This window comes from Nycticebus coucang, chromosome 1 (genome assembly GCF_027406575.1).
Source record: "Nycticebus coucang isolate mNycCou1 chromosome 1, mNycCou1.pri, whole genome shotgun sequence".
Lineage (NCBI taxonomy): Eukaryota > Metazoa > Chordata > Mammalia > Primates > Lorisidae > Nycticebus > Nycticebus coucang.
The window spans coordinates 195,953,795-195,978,402 of record NC_069780.1 but is presented as its reverse complement, the minus strand read 5'-3'; the positions used below and the strand labels follow the sequence as shown (position 1 = coordinate 195,978,402).

The 24,608-nt window shown below is 45.5% G+C and overlaps 2 protein-coding genes across 3 annotated transcripts in view; both read left to right on the top strand.

Moving 5' to 3' along the window:
• AHRR (aryl hydrocarbon receptor repressor) overlaps positions 1-4,084 on the top strand; it is an 88,924-nt gene extending 84,840 nt beyond the window's left edge. The window contains exons 8-10 of the mRNA XM_053593940.1: positions 1,182-1,243; positions 1,485-1,626; positions 2,645-4,084. Coding sequence (XP_053449915.1) covers positions 1,182-1,243; positions 1,485-1,626; positions 2,645-3,638 — 1,198 coding nt within the window. The 3' untranslated portion in view covers positions 3,639-4,084. The remainder of the gene's footprint in view (positions 1-1,181; positions 1,244-1,484; positions 1,627-2,644) is intronic.
• A 4,432-nt stretch (positions 4,085-8,516) lies between these two features.
• The window catches only part of EXOC3 (exocyst complex component 3), a 32,032-nt gene continuing 15,940 nt past the window's right edge, over positions 8,517-24,608 (top strand). Inside the window, exons 1-3 of one of the 2 annotated variants that reach the window (XM_053593810.1) lie at positions 8,517-8,608; positions 10,541-10,731; positions 14,120-14,339. In XM_053593810.1, the coding sequence (XP_053449785.1) occupies positions 10,588-10,731; positions 14,120-14,339 (364 nt within the window). In that variant the 5' untranslated portion in view covers positions 8,517-8,608; positions 10,541-10,587. Of the gene's footprint in view, positions 8,609-8,721; positions 8,741-10,540; positions 10,732-14,119; positions 14,340-24,608 lie in introns of those variants that run through there. The other variant, XM_053593820.1, reaches the window with a different exon arrangement.

Here is a 24,608-nt window from a genome sequence, read left to right as displayed (position 1 = left end):
TCCACACGCCCAACTAGTTTTAGAGATGGAGTCTCACTCTTTCTCAGGCTGGTCTTGAACTCCCGAGCTCAGGTCATCCACCCGCCTCAGCCTCCCAGAGTTAGCTTAAATTTTTTATAATCAGAATGCACACAGTGAGCTTCCTCTTACCTGCCTTTTTTCTAGCCCCAAAGGCACCATAAAGGGAAAATCCCCCAGGTCCTGGCCGGTCTTGGAGAGTGGCCATGCCGCCCCCTGGTGCCCATGCGGGGAAGTACGGGTCTCACCACTCAACCACTCCCAGGTATGCAAGCACAGGTCTGGGGTCTTCAGGTAACTGACCACTCCTCCTGTGGTGGTGACCCAGACTTGGAGGATCTGAGACGTCTAGAATTCAGGCAAGGAAGACTGTCAAGTTGTAGATCAATAAATAGACACCAGAGTATACAGGGCATTATTAAAACTCAGAGGGGGAAGAAAACATTCCAAGCCAGGAACACCGACTCTTACTCATGGGTGTTATAGAATTTACACCACCCTGAAAGGTGCAGCCACAGAATCAAGCCCCGAGCATCTTCCCTGCGCAAGGCCTGGCCCCTCACAGCTCTTAGAGCTCCTTCTGTGCATTACCTGCAAACCCCAAATTGGACTTATTGTGCTTCTGTTCATGGGCACATCAGGTGCATGACCAGCCTAGCTGTCCTTTGGGGGTCCAGGACAGCGGCTAGGCCCTGCCCAGGAGGCTCTGGCCCCAGCCAGATGGAGGGGCTCGAGCCCAGTGCTGGTGCCCACTGTTGTGACTGTGCCACACAAGTCACCAAGATACACATTAGGATTAGGGGTACACACAACTTACCCCAGGAGCAGTGTTCCCCATGACTGTACAGAACCAAGTACCTCAGATCACAAGAATCAACTGCATTTTTATTCTGGCCTTCTAGGAGAAAAATATAAGTCTAAAAGTCGTACTGTGTGAATATTTACCTTCTGAAGCAAACTTATTAGCCCTTATTGACCTGAGAACTGACTTAATTCAGTGTTTTCAGAAAATGTACAACTGAGAAAAGTCTTCACAAGCTATAAAAAAGTAAATGTGAAATACCATTTCTATCTTCACCTCTTAGACATGACAGTACTACCTGTCATTATTAATTTCACATATTTAATCTGCATGTTATTTTGCTATTATCTGTTTTTCACAGAGTAAAAGCTACCATGAGTCTGTGTGAATCAGAATTGCATGGAAAACCCAATTACTTAACAGGTACCTTTTAAAATTCTCTATCCCACTTTTTCCAGATGGGTAAAATGTGCTTTTGGCCTTCAGAGAGCTGTCCCTGCCCTGTGGGAGCCCTGCTGTATTCCATGGAAGCCCACCAGAGAGCTCTTGGGTCCATACTGCCAGGACAGAGGCTGGCGTGGGGTCTCCTCTGTGCTTCCGAGGAACCTGAGTCACATCTTGCCCAGAACAGCGCTACCCTCATCTTCCCTTCTAATCCCAACAGGAAGGAGCTGTGGAGAAAACAGCATGTTGGTGTTTAGGGCACAAACAGATGCCAGCCGCTGGGTCCAGGTTCCTGCCAGGGCCCCCTGCCTGTGCCTTGGGGGTGGCCCCAACCTCATCCTTGACCCCAGAGGGGCGGGAGGGTAAGTGGCGCCAGCTGCCTCTCTGTCCTAGCCCCTCCCTAGGTCACTGTGAAGTAAAGATGGGGGGCTTTGAAAAGAAAGACCAGATGAAAGGTGACCTCCATGCTCTCCCCTCCAGCAAACCTAACAAGTAAACCTCAGACTCTGTGGAACTCTGCAGAGACTTCCCAGCAGAACCCAGCAGCTTCCCAGCAGGGAAGTCCCACTCATCCCATAGAACTGTCCTCAGGGAGCAGCTGTTTCCTTGCCTGAATTCTAGACCTGGTACAGCTGCCAAGACCCTAGAACTCGCCCCTACCTGTCTCCTGGACTCTGGGTCACTTGTGCCCATACTGAGCTCACCTCTACTGCATACTCTTCTCACTCCTCACCTCCTGGCAGCCTCAGCCAGAGCCTCACCCACCCTGCTGGCTTCCCCAGCTGAGTATCACATACTCCTCTACATTATGTTCACTGCTTCCTCATCAGACCAGTGACAGTCCTGATGCCTCATGGTGTTATGTTGTTCAATAACCCAGCCTGGTCACAGGAACTGCTGGAGATGGGGCCCTCTGCTGTTTATTTCAATAGAACTTGTCATGCCACACCAGCATTAACAGTGACTGGTGTAGCATAGTTTGCACCTGACCAGCATTAACAGTAACTGGTATGGCATAGTTTGTGCCCCACTAGCACTAACTGTGACCGGTTTGGATGCTGTGCCCATGCACAGGCCTCACAGAGAAACCTTGCTGCAAGCAGGGTAGGCAGTGTGCCACTTCTTCCTCCTCCTTACAGATACCCCCCAACCCTGTCCTCGGGAGGCCAGGGGAGTAAAGAGCATGACACCCAGGTGCCGACACTTGGCAGTTGCCTCCCGAGGCCACTGAGTGGGCAAGGAGGGCCAGGGTAGCATGAGACCTGGCCCATAGCAGTGGGCCTGTGTTCTTCTGATTTGATATTCTCCCTTAGAAACCCTGCCCAAGAAGTGGGACCCACTATCTCCTGCTATTGTCTAAGGGGCACAATCTCTCTGCAGGAACAGAGAAGAAAGGGAGCAGGAAAGACCACGCAGCTCCTCTGTAGTGAGGGGCCTGAGGGAGACACACACACCCCACAGCCACTGTGAGCTGCCAGGACCCACAAGGCGCCTGGACTGGGTGGCGGGAAAACATGGTAAGGGTGTCGAGCTGAAGCTGCAGGCCAGCAAGAGTGACCTGCTGCCTGTGTGCCCCGCGCCCCATGGCTCCTGCCTGTCTTACCCCAGTGTTCGGGGCACTTTCAATGCTGGGGGCACCACCACATTCAGGAGTTTGCCCATCCCTCAGCCACCCAGCCAGCCGCTCAGCACTTGCTCCAGTCGAGTGAGCAGGCCCTTGCTGGACATCCACGAGGACCAGGAGCTCCCTCTCAACCGCCACTACCCCCAGGGGAGCGTAGAGAAGCAGCTCCCTCAGCCCAGAGCCCAGTGTTTCCCTGTAGGGGGTTGCTCCACTGCAGCCACGCACCTGCAGAGTATACAGGTAGCCCCAGATGGCCTGTGCCATCCAGCATTCTCACTGGACATGCCCATCAAGATAGAGAATGACTCTGAGGACACAGGAGATGGCTACATGCCCAGCCAGGCATGGCTGGGGACGAGTGACATGGCCAAAAGTCACCTGATAACTTTCCCTACCAGGATGCACCTAAAAACAGAGCCAGATTCCAGGTGCCTGGTGTACACACCACACCTGGGCCCCAGTCGGACCCCTGCTGGAGCTAGTGGGGAGCTGGTCCCTTTCCACCCCACATGCTGTGCCTGCCTGGAGCACATGCATGACTTGCCTCAGCATGGGCCTCCCTGCCACCACAGTGTGCTGGGCCAAGGTGTGCACCAAATGCCAGCTTGGGGCTGCACCTGCAAAGCTGCAGGGGCCACCCTTATGGTCAAGCGTGAGCCCCTAGACTCGCCCCAGTGGGCCACTCAGAGCCAGGCGGCAGTGCCTGGGGTGTTCCCCAAAGGTGCCCCCCGTGCTGCCCAGAGCCCCTGAGCGCAGCTTCCTGCAGTAGCGCTGCAGCCCCTGCACACATTCACGGCCTGTGTACTGTGGTGGAGCACCTAAGGGAGTCTTTGTGGGTTTGTTGTTTTTTTTTTTTTATTTTTTTAATGAGACAAGTTCTCACTTTTTTGCATAGGCATGAGCGCAGTGGCATGATCATAGCTCAACGCAGCCTCCTGGGCTCAAGAGCTCCTCTTGCCTCAGCCTCAGAGTAGCTGGGTCTATAGGCACCACCACATCTGGCTAATCAGAGCCTTTTAAAAGGAACATTTCTCAGGGTTGCACCTGTACAGTCTTGTGCTCTGGGTGTGCAGCACATGCAATTGTGTATTCTGAATTTTATGGACCACAGTGGAAGTTCCTAAATGCCATCTAGTCTTTTTTTTTTTTTTTTTTTTTTGAGACAGAGCCTCAATCTGTTGCCCTGGATAGAGTGCCATGGCATCACAGCTCACAGCAACCTCCAACTCCTGGGCTTAAGTGATTCTGTTGCCTCAGCCTCCCAAGTAGCTGGGACTACAAGTGCCCACCACAATGCCTGGCTATTTTTTTGGTTGTAGTTGTCATTGTTGTTTGACAGGCCCGGGCTGGATTCAAAACTGCCAACTTGGGCGGCGCCTGTGGCTCAGTGAGCAGGGTGCCGGCCCCATATACCAAGGGTGGCGGGTTCAAACCCAGCCCCGGCCAAACTGCAACAAAAAAAAAAATAGCCGGGCGTTGTGGCAGGCGCCTGTAGTCCCAGCTACTTGGGAGGCTGAGGCAGGAGAATCGCCTAAGCCCAGGAGTTGGAGGTTGCTGTGAGCTGTGTGACGCCACGGCACTCTACCGAGGGCAATAAAGTGAAACTCTGTCTCTACAAAAAAAAAAAACTGCCAACTCTGGTGTATGTGGCTGGCACCTTAGCCACTTGAGCTACTGGCACTGAGCCCTGTCTAGTCATAAGTCCATACTACTTAATACATTCTGCCTTCAGTGTGGACTTTCTCTCTCCTGTGGCTGTGGGGTGTCAGTGTTCACCCTCTGGTTTAATGCTGATACCATTGCTAAATGCATATTTGCTGTGTCAAAACTCTGGTTCAGTTGGCAAGACTGGGTGTCATGGCCCCTTACTGCCATGTTCTTAGGAAAAGTCATTCCCATGGGGCAGGGGAGGGCCTGATGATCTTCTCCCAGAACTGAAGAGAAGGGACAATCACTTGAGCCCAGAGTCCAGATCAGTTGTGGCCTCTTGTCCACCCAGTGATTGTTCCATCTCAGCCGAGATCACAGGGGCCTTTCAAAGGTGATCTTGGTGCTGTGCTGCCATGGGCTTGAGACCTGCTAAAGGCCTTCACTTCCACTTTACCTGTTGCTTAAAGTCACAATAGCAGCAGTCACCTGGAGACCAGCCCTCCATGGGCACCACCCCCATGGGCACCAACAGCCTCCCAAAGACCACCCCCCTGTAGGGACCAGGATCCTGTGGGCATGAGGGTCCCATGGGGACCAACCACCTGCATCCCACGCTCCCCTAAGCTGGTGCAGAATCCCCCCTTTACCAATTCTTTCACCCATCACAGCACACCTCTGTTCTCTGGGCATTTGTGGATTTAGTCCAATAATCTAACTTCAGACTCTTCCTCCTTTCTGTTGGAACCAAGTGTTCAGCTCCTTATCACAGAAAGTCCTCTGTAATCAGCAGACCTGCGGTGTCCTTCAGGAAGTTCTTAGCAGCAGGTGAGGCTCCTGGAGCTTCCTCCTGGGGATGTGCCCACCTCCTTCCTTCTCAGCATCTTCTTTCAGCTGAAGCATCACCTACATTCCTACATCCCTTCCTGTCTCAGCCATAGAGAGGAGCATGTGCCCAAGTAAGTAGTAACATGTCACAAGTGTCCTGGACCCAGTGGGTATAACTGGGAAAAACACCAGACCCAGAAGACACCATTCAGAGACATCCTGGCATATTTGCTGACTGTACCCAGACCTCCTGAATGCCATCAGGGGAGCCCTGGGAAGCACAGACTATGGCCTCTGTCCCAAGACCATTCCACCAAGTCCTGCTCCTCACCCCCTTCAGATGTACCCACCCGCAGGCATGCTGTGTTGAGGCTCAACTCAGTGCCTGGCATCAGCTCTGCAGCTTTTGCATGCTGACTCGCCACCAGGCTGTGGTGTAACCTGGGCCAGCACTGTGTCCTAGGTCCCTTCTTCAGGGGCAAACAAACAAACAAACAAAAAACCTGAGTCAGCACTTTCGTCATTTTATAAACATGACCCTCCTAAAAAGATGATGGAATGAAGAAGGAGCAAATATGGTAATTTCTGTTATAAAATGTCATTATTAATACTAATTATAGGTTTATGTTTTACTTTTGCATGTAGCTTTTGCCTATATAGCTAAAATAGTATTAAAATCAAATATAATGTGGGAATGAGATGAAAGGGAGGAAGATAAACAAATTATATTTTTGCAGTTTCTACTAGAAAAAGTTTTCAATATCTAGACTGACTTGTTGCATTTTTCAAACTGATGCACTATAAATGTAAGTTTTTCTACCGTTTTCTCAGTGCCTTTCCAAAGAGCTGTCAAATGTATTTCTTATATTGTGGTTTGTATGAAATTTGCAATATTTATGTAAAATACATGACATGCTAATATGTGTTTGGTATAAATGGAAATGTCTACTTGATTTTCCAAATGAAGTCACTTTTATTTCCTTTAAGTGCATGTTGGTTAATTTGCATCCTAAGACATCCCTTCACCACTAAATAGAAGGCAGTAATAAAAAGAAAAAAAACTCTCTAGAGCTGAAAGCTCCTGGAGTATGAGCAAGCCACCTGGCCACCTCTTTGCTTCAGACCCTCTCTGGGAGACTAGGGCACCCATCCTGGTGCTCTGAGAACAACCTAGACCTGGTTTGTCCTGCAAGGGGTGAGGAAGGCAGAGCTGAGCACACTACGAGTGCAGCGCATGTGGGCATGTGGGAAGAGTGCAGGAGTCATTACCTGTGCAGAGTCCCCTCCTGGGCTTTAGGGAGTCTGAATTTGCCCCTGTGGTGGTGATGGCAACCTTGCCGTCTCTGCAAGGTGCAGGCCACTGTCACCAAACCTGCCCTAGTGATATCCTGATTGCTGCCCTGAGAATACCACGTCCTCCCAGAGGAGAATGGGTCAGCCTCCATCTGCTGGGCTAACCCAGCTGCTCATGCCCTTGTGGCCCCTACCTTGGCCTGAGCTGGTCCCCTCTCTTTGACCTCATTTCCAAAGAGTTTGCTTATTTTCACTCCATCACATGAATCTTCCATCCTGGTCTGGCTCCTGCTGAGATGTGTGGAGCCATGCATGTACATGGAGCTGGCACATGGCTTCATTTCACCAAGTTCTGCTTCATCCTCCAAGCAGCAAGAGCGTCTATGTAGGTTCACCTGCATTGCCTTTCTTGCTTTGGAAGCTGCCATTCTATTTCTGTTTCTTTACTGGCTATCCTTAATGTGCACCTTAACAAAGCCTGAGCTGGAGCTAACCAGGATTTCTATCCTTCCAGAACAAGGCCAGGATTTCAGATACTCCAGCACGCTCCCTGCTCCCCCACCCACAGTTTGCTCCTGTTAAGGCTAAGAAAGGAGGAAGGGTTAAACCAAGGTGAAGTGCAGAACTAAGCTGTGCATTCTCCTGGCCTTCCCACCCCTAGGTCTCTGGCAGAGCTGGGCAAAGCTGGACATCTCCAGCACTCCAGAGTTGTTTGCTTGTTTCACTGGTCCATCCTTTCACTGAGGATCTCTCCTTTGAGCATCTGAACTTGTACACAAGTCTCATACTCTACACCCCAACTGCCGAGAGACAGATTCATCCTTCTTGCTTGGGTGTAAAATTCCAACACCTCCCAACACCCACCCCTGGACAGACAGTGACCCCCTGCTTTTTCTCCTGATCATTTCCTTCCCGGCTATGAATCCCCTGTGCTATAGTCACCCAATATTACTATGTGTTTCATAGGAGGCTTTTCAATCATTTGGTCTGCCAAAAACAGAAGTCAAGAAAGATTTTTAATGTTTTGATTCTTTTCAGTAGTAAAGAAAAATAACTAAATTTCTTTAATACAGTAGCCTATCTTTAACCTGCACGGTAGATTGAGGAACTCTGGGGTCTCAGCATCCAAATTTAGTACCAGACATTTGACAGTATAAGTTTCTATTCCATAATATTAAATGTTGCTATATTTTGGGGCGGCGCCTGTGGCTCAGTGAGTAGGGCGCCGGCCCCATATGCCGAGGGTGGCGGGTTCAAACCCGGCCGGCCAAACTGCAACAATAAAACAGCCGGGCGTTGTGGCGGGCGCCTGTAGTCCCAGCTGCTCGGGAGGCTGAGGCAAGAGAATCGCTTAAGCCCAAGAGTTAGAGGTTGCTGTGAGCCGTGTGACACCACGGCACTCTACCTGAGGGCGGTACAGTAAGACTCTGTCTCTACAAAAAAAAAAAGTTGCTATATTTTGAAGTAATTGTCCTAAAATGTCTTTGCGGTTATAATTTTAAACATAATTTTTACTTTTTTAACATTATTTTCTTGCTCAATTTGTTGCTAATTTTCAGAAATTAGAAGATAAAGATAAAATAATAAAGCTAAGGGTCAGTCAACTGCTCCTTGTCAGCTGATTCCCAGTTGTGGCTTCCGCTGGTTTACGGGGCAACGGTGGGCAGCGGGGGGCCTCACATCTCCGCCTCCCTCTCCCCCACGTGTGCCTGGTTGTGTGTGACCAGCAGCCCAGCTCTGGGGCAGGGACTCCCCCCACCGCCCGTCACCCGGGCCCCTTGGGCACGGACTCCCCCGACCCCGCCCGCAGGTCACTGGGCACCCCGTCCGTGGGCTCGTAGCCCGCAGCTCCGCCCCAGGGACCCGCCCCTCCGGCCTGGTCGCCGGAAGAGGACGTGCCCGTGCGCTGTTCACTTCCGGTCGCGGCCCTGGATGCCGGAACGACGTTGAAGGTGAGGTGCCATGGGCGGGGGTCGCCGTCCCCGATTTCTCTCTCCCTGTCTGTGGCTTCCGAGCTGTCGAGGGGGACGCCAGGGAGGAGAAGAAGTTGCTGGCCGAGGGGCCGCTGTGCCATTCGGGTCCCGGTACACACGGAACCTCTGAACCTGCGTCCTCCTTCCCCCTCCGCGGTGTCCTCCTCTCCCTTATGCCCCATTCCCTGTGTCCCCTTCCCCGTGTACCCCTCTCTCTCCTGCCCCCTTCCCCGTGCTCTCCCTCCCTCTTGTCCGCGCTCCGGGGTCCCCCTTCGCCCCGCGTCCACCCGGTGCGCGTATCCCCCTTCCGCCCCTCCTTCCCCGTACCCCACGCCTGCTTCAGTTCTTGCCGCATGCCAGTGTCCTCCTGGGTGGCAGAGGCCGACACTGCTGTGCCAGTGATGGGCCCAGGCGGCCAGAACAGCCCCGGGAGGGGCTGAACGTGGGTATGTGAATGGTCTGGGAGTCCCCTTTTGCTCCTGTGACTGGAAATCTGACCGTCCTCGGGCTGGGATGGAAGCGGCTCTTCCGTGTGTTACTCACTCCGTCGGATTGTCCCCTTCCCCGCCTGTGAGTGGGGACCGCTGTTCTGATTCTTTAGGAGGGCTGTTGGCCCTGCCGGATTTCCCTAGGAATCTGACTTGCTGCATCTCCTAAAGACAGTCTGAGAACAGGACCCTTGGCTCCAGCCTCTAGACAGGTTAGGGAACCTTGCTGTGCAGGAGCAGAATGGTTGGATATCCCCTTCTGGGTGGTGATCCCCCCTTCTCATCAAAATGCGGGGGTTTGTGTCAGTGGAAATGCTGAGGATAACATGTCAGCAAAATAAGAGAAGAACATGCAAGCACAACACCACACGTGCAGCACTCAGTGGGTGTCCCCCTAGAAATCAAAGAAGGAACTGAGGGAAAACTAGGCCTGACAGAAGCAGCTGTCCTGGGATGGTGGGATTTAGAGTAGTTGCCTCTGGCATCTTTGTCTTTTTCAGTCTGGTTGGGATTTTCTACATTGTGTACATAATGTTGTGATCATAGACAAAAAGAAGAAGGAAAGATGGTGGTTGCAGTACAGTTCCATTTGAAAGAAGTGGAAATAGATTATTTATAGACAGGGAGGAATTATTTTGCAGAAATCCACCAGGGGACATTATTTTTCTGAAAGCATATAGGAATGGGGAAAAGTGAAAAATTTGGGGAGTCCTATCTGTGGAAAACAGAATAGATGAAGTCAAAGGGGATGAACAATTTTGAGTGCCCTCATTTGCCCGATGGTCACCAAATAGCCCTCTTAGCCCCATGACTGGGATAATGATGGGGCCAAAATGAAGGCATTTGAGCCATGTCTGAGCATCTGTGCTCTATATACACTACATGAGAAAAGTAGGACATATAAGACCCTGTCTCTAAAAATAGCTGGGCATGGTGGTGTGTGCCTATAGTCCCACCTACTTGGAAGACTGAGACAAGAGAATCACTTGAGCCCAAGAGTTTGAGATTGCTGTGCTTGTGTATCTTGTCCTCACTGAGGATCCTGGTGTGGCTCTCCACAGTCATGGCCAAAGGTGAGGGGAAGGCTCCAGAAATGAGAAATTCTATCTAGGGGAGAGAAATGCCTTAGAGATTGACATCTGACGTGGTGAGTGGTCTGGGATATGCTCTGTTTGTTCATATCCCTTATGCTGTGAGAAGCCCCTCCTTCTCCACTTAAAGGTAAAACCTCCCCATATTTAAGTTCTGGAGTTTTGTGTATCTTATTAAGGAGTTCCTAATCCTGGTTCACCTTTCTTTCAGGTGTACTGGATTAATGGTCTTCTCAAGTACTCTTGTACTTTTTTTACGATCAGCTGACTGCTGAGGGGGATGTTTGTACCTAGCATTCCCCCTCCCTAATCTCCCCCTTATATGTGCACAGGATATCTCTAGCATGACAGGCACGGGGATTCCACCTGCTTTTTGACCATGAAGGAGACAGACCGTGAGGCCGTTGCAACAGCAGTCCAAAGGGTTGCTGGGATGCTTCAACGCCCAGACCAGCTGGACAAAGTAGAGCAGTATCGCAGAAGAGAAGCTCGGAAGAAGGCCTCTGTGGAGGCTAGATTGAAGGTAAAAGACCAGAGTGATCACCTCCCTTACTCCCAGGAAGGGCACAGCCATTTATCTTGAGTTTTGGATTCCTGCCTGACATTCTTGTGATGATTCTGCTAAATTAGACTTTAATGTGGGAGGAGGCAGACCTGAAATTTACTTTTACTTAGCAGTCCCTTTCAGTATTATATTAGTAGTCAGAAGGTGTACAAAGACAACGGTGGGACTTTTGAGAACACCAAAGAATAATCTTTTCAGCATTCCAAAAGTGTCCATCTAGCTTTTTATTATTTTGTTATTTTATCTATTTTAGAAATAGAGTCTTCCTCTGTCATCCAGGCTGGAGTGCAGTGTAGTCACAATAGCTCACTGCTGGCTTTAACTTCTGGGTTTCAAGCTATCCTGCCTCAGGTTTCCAAGTAGCTGAGACTACAGGTGTATGCTACCGTGCCCGGCTAATTTTCTTCCTTTTTTTTTTTTTTAATTTGAGGCAGAGTCTCACTATGTCACCATTGGTAGAGTACCATGGCTTCACAGCTCCTAACAATCTCAAACTCTTCCGGCTTAAGCAGTTCTCTTGCCTCAGCCTCTGAAGTAGCTGGGACTATAGGCGCCTGCCACAACCCCTGGTTATTTTTTTGCTGTTGTTACAATTGTCATCGTTTTAGCTGGTCCGGGCTGAGTTTGAACCCACCAGCCTCAGTGTATGTGACTGGTGTCCTACCCACTGAGCTACAGGCACCATCCCCCAGCTAATTAAAAAAAAAATTTTTTTTTTTTTAAAGATGGGGGTCTCACTATGTTGCCCAGTGTGGTCCTGAACTCTTGGCCTCAAGCAGTCTTCCCTTGTCAACCTCCCAAAGTGCTGGAATTATAGGCATGAGCTACCACGCTGTCCCCATTCAGCTTTTTAAAGAATCTTAAAAGAATAACAAGTACTCTTACTTTTTTTTCCTTTTGTTTTGAGACGGAATCTCACTATGTCACCCTTGATAGAGTGTTGCGGCATCATAGCTCTCAGTAGCCTCAAATTCATGGGCTTAAGCGATTCTCTTGCCTAAGCCTCGCAAGTAGCTGGGACTACAGGTACTTGCCACAACAACTGGCTATTCTTGTTGTCATTGTTTAGCAGGCCTGGGCTGGGTTTGAATCTGCTATGCCTGGTGCGTATGGCCAGCACCCTAAACACTGAGCTATGGGCACTGAGCCATGTTCTTACTTTATTTAAAGTTCTTATGCAAGGAGACATCATCTTCCAGTTCTTCACCAAAATGACAAACATAAAGGGAAAGAGGAGAGGCACCTGATACACATTCTCTCGGCCTTTTAGAAAACATGGAGTTGTTCCTTTGGCCACATATTTATGAGGAAGGTGATATTGTAGACATCAAGGCACTGGGTGCTGTTCAAAAAGGCATGCCACACAAATATTACCAGGGCAAAACTAGAGGAGTCTACAACATCACCCAGCATGTTGCTGGCATTGTTGTAAACAAACAAGGGCAAGATTCTTGCCTAAAGAATATATGTTTGTATAGTGCATATTAAGAACTCAAAAGAGCCAAGCTAGCTTCCTAAAAAGTGTGAAGGAAAATGATCAGAAAAGGAAGGAAGCTAAAGAGAAAGGTACCTGGGTTCAACTGAAGCACCAGCCTGCTCCACCCAGAGAAACACACTTGGTGAGAACCAAGGGGAAGGAGTCTGAGCTCCTGGAACCTATTCCCTGTGAATCCATGGCATAATAGACGTATGGCATAGCATGCAGGAGAACCAAAAGAACCAGGTGATGGGGGTATAAGGTGCTGGGCCCAGTTCCCCATGAATTCATGGCATAATGGGCATTAAAAATAAAAGGTTACTGAAAGCTCTTTTGCAGAGTACCAGTAAAGAGCATTTTGTTTAGCTCAGTTTAACACATGCTATCATGGGCTAACCATATGCTGAGCATTATGGTGGCCCTGGGGCAGGTAGGAGGAAGAGAATTAAACATGTTTATTAAGTGTATGTTTATTATGTGTGAGTGAGGGAAGAAAATCATTCTTTCTCAGGGTATTTTATGATTTGGATTGTCTTTCAACTTGTTGATATGAAGAGGTGAATTTTTATTAAAATATGCACATTCAGTGTAATTATAGAATGTTAAAGCTACAACTTGCTCAAATTGACATGCAGCAAAATGGTTTTGGGGATTAAGGGAATGCCTTTGAGGAAAATTCATTCTCACCGATAGGGCAGTGAATTCACCTCTCCACTTGAAAACAGTATTAGCAGCCAGGTAACAGCTGGTCTGATGGCACAGGACAAGGATCATTCGGTTGTGTTGATGACATGTCCAGGGATGCTTTTGGACTACTTTGTGACAACAGGTTAACATTAATTTAAAAACAGTTTGGGCCGAGCGTAGTGGCTCACACCTGTTATCCTAGCACTCTGGGAGGCCACGTCCGGTGGATTTCTTGGATTCAGGAGTTCAAGACTAGCTTGAGCAGTAGCCAGACCCTGTCTCTACTAAAAATAGGAAAACAAGCCAGGCTTTGTGGTGCCTGTCATCCCAGCTACTTGGGAGGCTGAGGCAGGATAATGACTTGAGCCCAGGAGTCTGAGGTTGCTGTGAGGTAGGCTGATTCTGTGGCACTCTAACCTGGGCAACAGAGTGACTGTGTCTCAAAATAATAATAATAAAAAACAATTTGGACTTGCTATATTTTTAGCCTGCCTTTTTCTTTTTATCTTTCTAAAAACCTGTGAGATTAATCAGTGGTGACTTAGAAACCTTGAGTGGTCTGTTATGATAGTTTCCTGTTTCTAAACACACTGGTAGAAGGTATTCCCTGACATCCATTGTGTTGCCCGGTCTTTTCCTCCTTGCCCACTCCCTTTGTGCAGCTTGCTGGGTGGTGTCCCAGCTGCCCTCAGAGCCAGTCTGCCTCTTGGAGGGGCTGGGGTCAGTGCATCTGCCCCTGAGCCGAGTCTGGTTCTGGCTGAGCAGCAGCTCCAGCCCCTCAAGCTGAGGAAAGAAACAGTTTCTCTGCCTAGATAAAAGCCCTTTAGAAATAGAGGGATGCCCAGGAAGAATGTGGGCAGCATCCTAAAGACATCATTTTAGGGTGGGCACGGGCTCAAGGCAGGCCTCACTATCCCTAGGTGTGAGGTTGGGTGGGGGTGTCGTGAAGTGTTCTCAGCAAACCTTTGAAATGTGTCATTGTTCTGTTCCCAGGCAGCAAGGAAGAAAGGAAGGAAAAGTTACCCTGTGCATCAATTAAGTCCTTCTTAATTTTATTTTCTTTTTTTCTGAGTCTTGACTCTTTCCTGCTACTCAGTGGCTCTTTTCTGACTTAGCCCCTGGGGAAGGTCTGTTCTGTAGGGAGCAGTGTGCAGCTCTTCTCACCTGCGTGTGTCCCCTCAGGCTGCAATACAGTCGCAGTTGGACGGGGTGCGCACGGGCCTCAGCCAGCTCCACAATGCGCTGAATGATGTCGGGGACATCCAGCAATCGCTTGCTGACGTCAGCAAGGACTGGAGGCAGAGCATCAACACCATCGAGAGCCTCAGGGATGTGAAGGATGCTGTGGTACAGCACAGCCAGCTTGCTGCCGCTGTGGAGAATCTCAAGAACATCTTCTCAGGTAACAGGCAGGCAGTTGGCACGGTGATGGGAAACCTGTCCTGACAGCCTCACGGAGCACAGCCTGGGCTCACACTGGTTCTTCTTTGTCCAGTAGAGCTCTGTGGATATAGAGAGGCAGTTTCCATGTTTGTAGACCTGTCTTAACCTGGACGGAAAGTCTGATTTCTGCCTGCTCAGTGTCTTCTGAACATGGGTGGAAGTGATTGGCTGAGCAGGTAGCGCATGCTTCCAGAGCACTGCAGTTCTGAGTCCCCAGGAGAGTGTCACTTCCACACTGCAATGTGGAGAAGGAAGGGTCTGTGATCAGGGGAGAAGCAGCCCTGTGGATGAGACAGGGGACCACCTCCTGGTCACCACCTCCTCTGGGATCTGGGGTCGTGTTCACACAGTCTTATACTCATCTTCCACCTTCCAGAGGCTGTCCCTCCCCTTAGTCCCCTCTCTCTGTCAGGGACACCAGCATCTTTTGGCAGAAGCCTTGCTTGATCTAACTCCTTCCCTGTCTTTGTCCCAGTTTCTGGTCTCTTGGCAAATTCTCTCCATCCCTATGCTGATGTCACTTTTATACTCCTCCCTCTCCAGCGTTTCATGTCAGTAGCGACCACAGGCCTCTGGACCCTTAGACTCAACTTTATACTGACCATAGTTGCTCTATCTAACTCTGAAGCCAAACCCTGCTTAGCTCCTGAGGCCACATATGATTGGGCTCAGTGGACTCTGCTTATGCTTTCAACTGCAGCATTATTGAGTGCCTTGGACCACTGGTCTGTGCCTGCCTATCTTCCAAGGGCATGGTGCGTGGGGCCACGTGTGGGCCCACGGTCTGTGTCCCTCTGAAGTGTGTGCTCAGGAAGCTGCTCCTCTTGGTGACTCTTGACTGCCTGGAATCAGAAAAGAGTCCGTGCACTCAGGTCTCCTCTGTGACATTCATCTATCATCTCTCTTGCTGTTTCCCTCCTCCTATGATTTTCTCTTGACTCACTACATTTCCTTTCAGTCTTGTAAAACTAATGCCTGATGACCAAAATGTTACATTACCAGAATTAATGTATTTTCCATAGCAGTTGAGTGTGAGTTTTTGTTTGTTTGTTTTTGGAGTTTTTGGCTGGGGCTGGGTTTGAACCTGCCACCTCCGGCAAATAGGGCCGGTGCCGTACTCCTTTGAGCCACAAGCACTGCTTCCATAGCAGTTGAAAATAATTTTCTTCCATTGGTGAACAGATGAGTCTATAAGTCTATACATAGTTTCTGTTTGGGTAGGTTTTCACTTGGAAGAGTGGTTGTTTGGCTCCCTTCAGACTTTCCATGTTGCTGATAATTCAATAATGCTGTGCATACAACCCCCTCATTATTGTGATAAAATGTATTAATACATAACAAAATTTGCAATCTTACTGATTTTTAAGCGTACAGTTCAGTGGTAATTAAACACGTTTATATTGTTGTGCAACTATCACCACCATCCATTTCTGCAAGTCTTCATCTTGCAGAAAGGGAAGTCTGTACCGAGTAAATACTGACTCCCCTTTCCCTCCATGCTCTTCTGTCTCTGTGGCTGTTCTGGTGCCCCATGTAAGTAGAGTCACACAGCATTTGTTGTTTGTGACTTGCTTACGTCACTGAGCGTAATGTCGTTAAGGTCACTTGTGTTGAAGTATGTGTGCAGATGCTTTTTTTCTTTTTTCTTAATGTTTTGATATCTCTATCAAAACTTTTTTTTTTTTGGTTGGGGTTTCATTGAGGGTACAAGAAACCAAGTTTTACTGATTGCATTTGTTAGGTAAAGTCCCTCTTACAATTGTGCCTTGTCCCCAAAAGGTGTGTCATACACCGAGACCCTACCCCGCTCCCTCCTTCCCTCTCTCTCCTCTTCCTTTCCTCCACCCCCACCCTCCTCCTCTTTTCCAAGTCTTAAAAGTACGATATTGGTATTTTAATAGGGATGGCATTGAATCGGTAGATTGCTTTGGGTGGGAAGTATAGACATTTTAACAATGTTGATTCTTCCAAGCTATGAGCATGGTATGTTCTTCCATTTGTTAATATCCTCTGCTATTTCCTTTCTTAGGGTTTCATAATTTTCTTTATAGAGGTCCTTCATCTCTTTTGTTAGGTATATTCCTAGGTATTTCATTTTCTTTGAAGTTATGGTGGAGGGAGTTGTGTCCTTAATTAGCCTCTCATCTTGGCTGTTACTGGCATATACAAAGGTTACTGACTTCTGGACATTAATTTTATATTCTGAGACATTACTATTATTTTTTGATGACTTCCAGGAGTCTTGTGGTTGAGTCTTTGGGATTCTCTAAGCATAAGATCATATCATCAGCAAAGAGGGAGAGTTTGAAATCCTCTGCTCATTTGGATGCCCTTAATTTCCTTGTCTTGCCTAATTTTATTGGCTCGAACTTCCAGCACTAAGTTGAATAGTAATGGTGATAGAGGACAACCTTGTCTGGTTCCAGTTCTTAGTGGAAAAAATTTCAGTTTTACTCCAGTAAAATATTAGCCATGGGTTTGTCATAGATAGCCTCGATCAGTTTAAGAAATATCCCACCTATGCCTATACTCTTCAGTGTTCTAATTAGAAAAGGATGCTGCATTTTATCAAATGCTTCTGCATCCATTGAGAGGATCATATGGTATTTGTTTTTGCTTCTGTTAATACGGTGAGTAATGTTTATGGATTTGCATATGTGAAACCAGCCTTGCATCCCTGGGATGAAACCTGCTTGATCATGACTTTTTTGATGATAAGTTATAATTTATTGGCTAGGATTCTGTTGAGAATTTTTGCATCTATATTCATGAGTGAAATTGGTCTAAAGTTCTCCTTTTTTTTTTTTTTTTTTTTGTGGAGATAAGAGTCTCACTTTATGGCCCTCGGTAGAATGCTCTGGCCTCACACAGCTCACAGCAACCTCCAGCTCCTGGGCTTAAGCGATTCTCTTGCCTCAGCCTCCCAAGTAACTGGGACTACAGGCGCCCGCCACAACGCCCGGCTATTTTTTGGTTGCAGTTTGGCCGGGGCCGGGTTTGAACCTGCCACCCTCGGTATATGGGGCCGGCGCCTTACCGACTGAGCCACAGGCGCCGCCCAAAGTTCTCCTTTTTAGTTGGGTCTTTTCCTGGTTTGGGTATCAGGGTGATGTTTGCTTCAGAGAACATGTTGGGGAAGATTCCTTTCTCCTCAATTTTTTGGAATAATTTCTGCAGTATGGGAATAAGCTCTTCTTTGAAGGTTTGATAGAATTCTGGTGTGAAGCCATCTGGACCAGGGCATTTTTTTGTTGGGAGATTTTTTTATTGGCTTTTTATCTCAGTGCTTGAAATTGGTTTGTTCAGGAGATCTATTTCATCTGGGCTAAGTCTAGGGAGAGGGTGTGATTCCGAATATTGATCCATTTCCTTCACATTGTCAAATTTCTGGGCATAGAGTTTCTGGTAGTATTCAGAGATAATCTTTTGTATCTCTGTGGCATCTGTTGTTATATTCCCTTTATCATTTCTGATTGAGGTTACTAGAGATTTTACTTTTCTATTTCTAGTTAGTCTGGTCAAAAGTTTATTTATTTGTTTTTTCAAAAAACCAACTCCTTGTTTCATTAATTTTCTTAATGATTGTTTTGTTTTCAATTCCATTAATCTCTGATTTAATTTTGGATATTTCTTTTCTTCTGCTGAGTTTAGGCTTAGATTGTTCTTCTTTTTCCAATTCCATAAGGTGGCTTGTGAGTTTGTTGATGTGCTTTCTGTTTTTTGGATGTAGGCATCTAAAGTGATAAATTTTCCTCTCAGGACTGCTTTTGCAGTATCCCACAGGTTTTGGTAGCTTGTGTCTTCATTGTTGTTATGCTCAAGGAAGTTAATGATTTCCTCTTTTATTTCTTCCTACACCCAACTGTCATTCAGCATAAGGTTGTTTAATTTCCATGCCTTTGTGTGGGGTTGAACGTTTTTGTTAGAGTTGAGTTCCACCTTTATTGCCTTGTGGTCTGAGAAGATACAAGGTAAAATTTCAATTCTTTTGATTCTGTTGAGGTTTGTTTTGTGTCCTAGGATATGATCCATTTTGGAGAATGTTCCATGGGGCGATGAGAAGAATGTATATATTCTTTATCTTTAGGATAGAGTGTTCTATATACATCTATCAAGCACAGTTGTTCTAGGGTCTCATTTAAGTCCCTTATATCTTTGTTTAATTTCTGTTTAGAGAATCTGTCAACCTCTATGAGAGGAGTGTTAAAAGTCCCTTGTTATTATAATGGTGTTATAGGATATCATATTGCTCAGGTTAAGTAAGGTCTGTTTCAAGAATCTGGGAGCACTTAAGTTGCGTGCATAAATATTTAGAATTGAAATGTCTTCTTGTTGTATTTTCCCCTTAACCAATATGAAGTGACCATCTTTGTCTTTTTTGACTTTAGTTGCTTTAAATCCACATGTATCTGAAAGGAAGATTGCAACTCCTTGTTTTCTTCTAGATTCTGTTTGGCTGAAAAATTGTCTTCCAACCCTTAACTCTGAGTTTTAATTTGTCTTTTGAGGCTAGGCGTGTTACCTGCAGACAGCAAATGTATGGCTTGTGTTTTAATCCAATCAGCTAATCTATGCCTCTTCAGTAGGGAATTCAAGCCATTAACATTTATTGAGATAATTGATAAGTGTGGTAGTGTTCTATTCATCTTATTTTGTGAAAGTCCATTGCTTAGTTTTGTCTTTTGCATCATTGTGGAAGCTAGGTTCTGTCCTTTACTTTCTGGGTGCTTGCTTTGCTGGTGGTCCATTGTGACGGTCAGTGTGTGGAACAGGTTGAAGTGTTTCCAGTACAGCTGGTCTTGTTCTGGCAATATTTTCTCTATGTTTGTATATCAGTAAAAGATTTAATTTCTCTGTCATTTTTAAAGCTTAGCTTAGTGGGATATAGAATTCTGGACTGGAAGTTGTTCTGTTTAAGTATATTAAAGGTAGATGATCATTGTCTTCTGGCTTGAAAAATTTCATTAGAGAAGTTTGCCGTCACCCTGATGGATTTGCTCCTGTAGGTCAATTGGCGCTTACTCTTGGCAGCTTGCAAAATCTTTTCTTTTGTCTTGACTTTGGACAGGTTCATCACCATGTGTCTTGGAGAATCTGTATTAGAGTTGAGGCGACCTGGGGTCTGATATCCCTCTGAAAGGAATGTGTCAGAATCTTTGGTGATATTTGGGAAATTTTCATTTATAATATTCTCTAGAATGGCTTCCATTCCTCTGGGGCATTCTTGTCCCCTTCTGGGATATCTATAACTCGTATGTTGGAACGTTTCATAAAGTCCCATAATTCTATCAATGAATGTTCTGCTTTCTCTCTTTTCTTTTCTGCCTCTTTAACTATCTGAGTCAGTGGTTCTCAACCTTCCTAATGCCAGAACCCTTTAATACTGTTCCTATGGTTCACGACCCACAGGTTAAGAATCACTGATCTGAGTTATCCCAAGAGCTTTGTCCTCTACCTCTGAGATTCTTTCTTCTGCATGGTGTAATCTGTTGTTGATTCTTTCTATTGCATCTTTAAGTTCCCTAATTGACTCCTTCAATTCCTTCAGCTCTGCTAGATCCTTTTTATATTCTTCATATTGTTCTTATTTGATTCTTTTTTTGGATTTCCTTTTGGTTATTTTTCACTTTCTCAGCAATTTCCTTCATTGTTTTCATCATCTGTATTTAAATTCCCCTTCTGTCATTTCTTTATAGGTGGAATCCTCTGCAGTAGTTACCTCACGGTCCCTTGGGGGATGGGGAGGGGTTGATCTGGACTGGTTTTTCATGTTGCCAGGACTTTTCTGCTGATTCTTCCTCATGAGTGTATTCTTATATCTGTTTCTTTGCCCTAATTTTCCTTTCACTTCCTCTTGCTCTTTACATTACCGTGCCTGTGTCGTAAGGTTTTGATGAGTCCTTTTGGTACAGAACCAGAAGGATGAGAAGATTGAAGAACAAGAAGGGAAAAAAGATTAAAAAAAAGAAAGAAAGGAGAGGGGGGTGAGTAAAAGGGAATATTGATAAAAAGAGAGGCAGAGAAAGAGGGAGACAGTAATATAGGTGTACAATAGGGAACTTTGACCCACACCTTAAAAACCCCCAACCTCTGGGGGTGCTGGGTTGGATGGTTTCCTTGAGTTCAGCAGCTCTTTGCCAGCCTGTTCAGATACAGTACCCCACCTCCACCAAGTAGAGAGGAAAACAAAAATACTATAAATCAAACCAAACCAAACAAACAAAAAACCTTACGGGATAAAATTGGGGGAAAACCCAAATAATAGGGGCAGAAACACTAGCAAAAATGAAGTTCTAATTGTTAAAGAAGGCAACAATGGAAAATTATATTTTAACTAGAAAAATGAAGAAAGAGAAGAAAGAAAAAGAAAAAAATCTACAAGGAAAATGTTGAAATAAAAACAAACAAACAAAAAAAAAAACAAAGCAGTATATATATCTTGCCAAATATTTTCTGGGCAACAGGTGGTCTTCTGGGATATGAGATGTTATTCACAATGCTGATACAGCTGTATGAAATGGAGACTGGAGGCCTCTGTTGGTTTCTCAAACCCCACAGGGTTGAGAGCCTAAATCTCTCCTCAGCCTGCTTAAAAGACACTTTAAACTATTAACCTTGGCTAAGCAGAAGCTTTCCTAGGAATGCACTTGTCACTGGGATCTCTCTTGAAGTGGCTGCCTCCTTACCCAGTGCACCAAAACCCGTCTCATTCTATGCTCCTTATGGCCAAGGCTATAAGGCAGCTCTGTTACTGCCAAACACTGAAATCTCGGCTGTTCCCTAGCATCTCAGTCCCCGCCTTTGGGCTACTCAGTCACTAGAATACTCACCCAAGGTCTCCTGGCACGATCTTTGCGCTGCGACCCTGAGGGTGGAGCCTGCAGGGACAGTTCTCCCATAGTGGCTGCCTAGGTGGCCCACATCCAAACAATATTAGCTCTTTTCAGGCTCAGCGGCTCAGTATGGGGCCGTAGACATGGCTTGAGGTTGTCCACACTCGCCCAAGTTCTCCCAAGGTAGTTCAACCAAGTGCCCAAGTCTGAAAAAAAAAACAAAACAGCCCACATGTAAGGCCTTCCCTGCTTGCAGTCTTGCTGCTGCTATAGTTACAGCTGTGTGTGGCCTCCAACTAAACAAACACATGCAACCACTTGCCAGTTCTCTGTTGCTTTTGTCCTCCTCAGGGGGTCCAGAAGTCTGTCTCTGTCTCCTTGTGTTTCCAACAAGATGTTTCTGGTCAGATTCCACCAGCCAGAGATGCCTGGAGTCTTCTCTCCCCAGTCTTACCTTGCCCAGTTACAAAGAAGCTGTTACTCATTCGCCATCTTGCTCCTTGGATGTTTTTTGTTTTTGTTGTTGCTGTTGTTGAGATAGTCGTGATCCACCTGCCTCTACCTCCCAGAGTGCTGGGATTACAGGCATGAGTCACCATGCCCAGCCTTGATAAATTTTGAGTTAATTTTTATATAGTGTTTAGGTAAGGGTCCAACTTCATTCTTCTGCATGTGGATATCCAGTTTTCCCAGCCCCAATTGTTGAATAGACTTCCTTTCCCATTGAATGATCTCAAGCACCCTTATCAAAAATCAGTCATATATAGGGGGTTTCTTTGGAGGTCTCCATTCTGTTCCTTGGATCTATATGTCTTTATGCCTGTACCCTACTGTTTTGATTACTGTAGCTTTTATAGTAAGTTAAATCAGGAAGTGAGAATCTTCAATTTTGTTTCTTTTCTTTCTTAAATAATTATTTGAGTATTTGAAGTCCTTTTGGATTCTATATGAATTTTAGGATGGATTTTGCTATTTCTGCAACGAAGGATGTCGGGATTTTGATCGAGATTGCATGGAATCTGTAGATAGCTTTGGATAGTATTGACATCTTAACTGTATTAAGTCTTCTAATCTGCTACATGAAATGTCTTTCCATTTATTCTCTTTAATTTCTTTTAGCAATGTTGTGTAGTTTTTGTTGTATAAGTCTTTTACCTCTATACTTAAGGTGATTTCTTAGTATTTTATTCTTTTTGATACCATAAAGTGGAACAGTTTTTCTTAAAATATTCTTGTCAGTGTACAATGTTCATGAACTTGCCACTGTGCACTTGCTTTGGCAGCACTGTATAGACAGCGCAGTGACGTTTCATAACCCTGGTGTGTCAGTGCCTCACAGTTGTTTTCGTGTCAATGAGTGACAGTGTCTTGCTGAGTGGCGTTCGTTATTGTTGAGTGTTTTTGTATGCTGTTGGGAGATTGTCAGAGAGTGAATTAGAACAACAAACAAACATTCATCATTTTCTTACTAAATGTGGCAAGAGTGGAAGTGAAATCAGGGACATGTTAGTCTAAGTTTATGGAGATAATACCATGAAGAAAATGGCAGTGTGCAAATGGATTAAACATTTTTCTGAAGTAAGAGAATTGGCCACCTCTCTGATGAAGAGAGGTCAGGGTGGCCAATAATGAGCAGAACTGACAAAAATATTACAAAAATTTGTCAAATTGTGCATCAGAATCATTGGCTGACTGTGAAGAGCATAGCAGACCAAGTAAACCTTGATAGAGAAATAGGAATCTTAACTGAAAATCTTGGCCAACAACTCATGGCTCTTACATTATGACACTGCACCAGGTCACATGGCACTGTCTATGAGGCAGTTTTTACCCCATAGACAAATAAGTATATTGGAACACCCTCCCTACTCTCTTGATCCTGGCCCGCAATGACTTTTTTTCTTTATCTGAAAATAAAGAATATTGAAAGGAAGACATTTTGATGACATTCAGGACATCAAGGGTAATACGACAGTAGCTCTGGTGGCCATTCCAGAAAAAGAATTCATAATTGCTTTGAAGGGTGGACTCGTCACCAGCATCAGTGCATAGCTTCTCAAGGGGAGTACTTTGAAGGTGACCGTAGAGATATTCAACAATGAGGTATGTAGCACTTTTTCTAGGATAAGTTCACAAACTTAATTGCCAGACCTTGTGTAGAAATGCAACTGATTTTTGTGTGTTTATTTTTGTATCCTGCTACTTTACTGAATTTGTTTATTCTAACAGTTTTTCTAACTGACCTCCCTTCATCACTTTTTGTGGGGATAGGTATTTCTGTTATACTTGTGAGGTTTTACTTCTTTCATTCCAATTTAGATGCCTTTTATTTCTTTGTCTTGCCTATATTGCTTCAGTAATATGTTGAATAGTACTGCCTTGTACCTGATTTAGAGTAAGCTTTTGGTTTTTGCCATTGACTGTGATATTTGCTGTCGGTTTTTCATATATGGCTTTTGTTATTTTGAGGTCTTTCTGTTCTGAGTTTGTTGAGTGTTTTTTATCTATCATGACAGGGTGTTGAATTTTGCTAAGTTCTTTTTCTGTACCACTTAAAAATCATTGTATGATTTTTGTCCTTCATTTGGTTAAAGTACTGTAGTACATTAATTGATATTCATTTGTTGAACCATCCTTGTATTCTAGGAATAATCCCAATTAGTCATGATATATAATACTTTTAATTTTGGTGAATTAAAAGTTGCTGGTCGGTTTTCTGGTGAATTTAGTTTGCTAGTATTTTGATGGAAGATTTTCACATCAATGTTCATTAGGCTGTTGATCTATAGCTTTCTTTTCTTGTAGTGTCTTTGTAGCAGGATAAGCTGGCCTCATAGCGTGAGTTAGGATATGTTCCTTCCAGTTCATTTTTGGGAAAGTTTGAGAAGGATTGGTGTTCTTTTCTAAGTTTTGGTGACTCCACCAGTGAGGCTGTTAGGCCAAAGTTTTTCTTCTGGGGAGATTTTCGATTACTGGTTCCGTCTCCATGTTATGGCTCTGTTCAGATTTCTCATTGCTTTGTGATTCAGTTCTTGATAGTTTTTGTGTTTCTAGGAATTTGTTCCATTTTCCATATTCTTTTGTGTTTTAGGAGTTTTATTATAGTGAAACATTTTAATTCCCTTCTTGTTTCTTTTGTATATGTTCTACAGCTCTTTTCTTCATGATTACCAGGGAAAGTGCATTTAATATCTACCATTATATCAGTTCATTTTTAATTCATATCAGTGTAATTTCATAACACAAAATTTGTCCCGGGGGGCTCTGTTCCTATCCACCTTTTGTTTGTTGATTTCTCAGAATTACGTCTTTATACACTATGTTCAAAAACAGAGTAATGATCTTTATAATGCATTAGTTTCTTAAATTATGTATAAGACAAAATATGGAGTTGC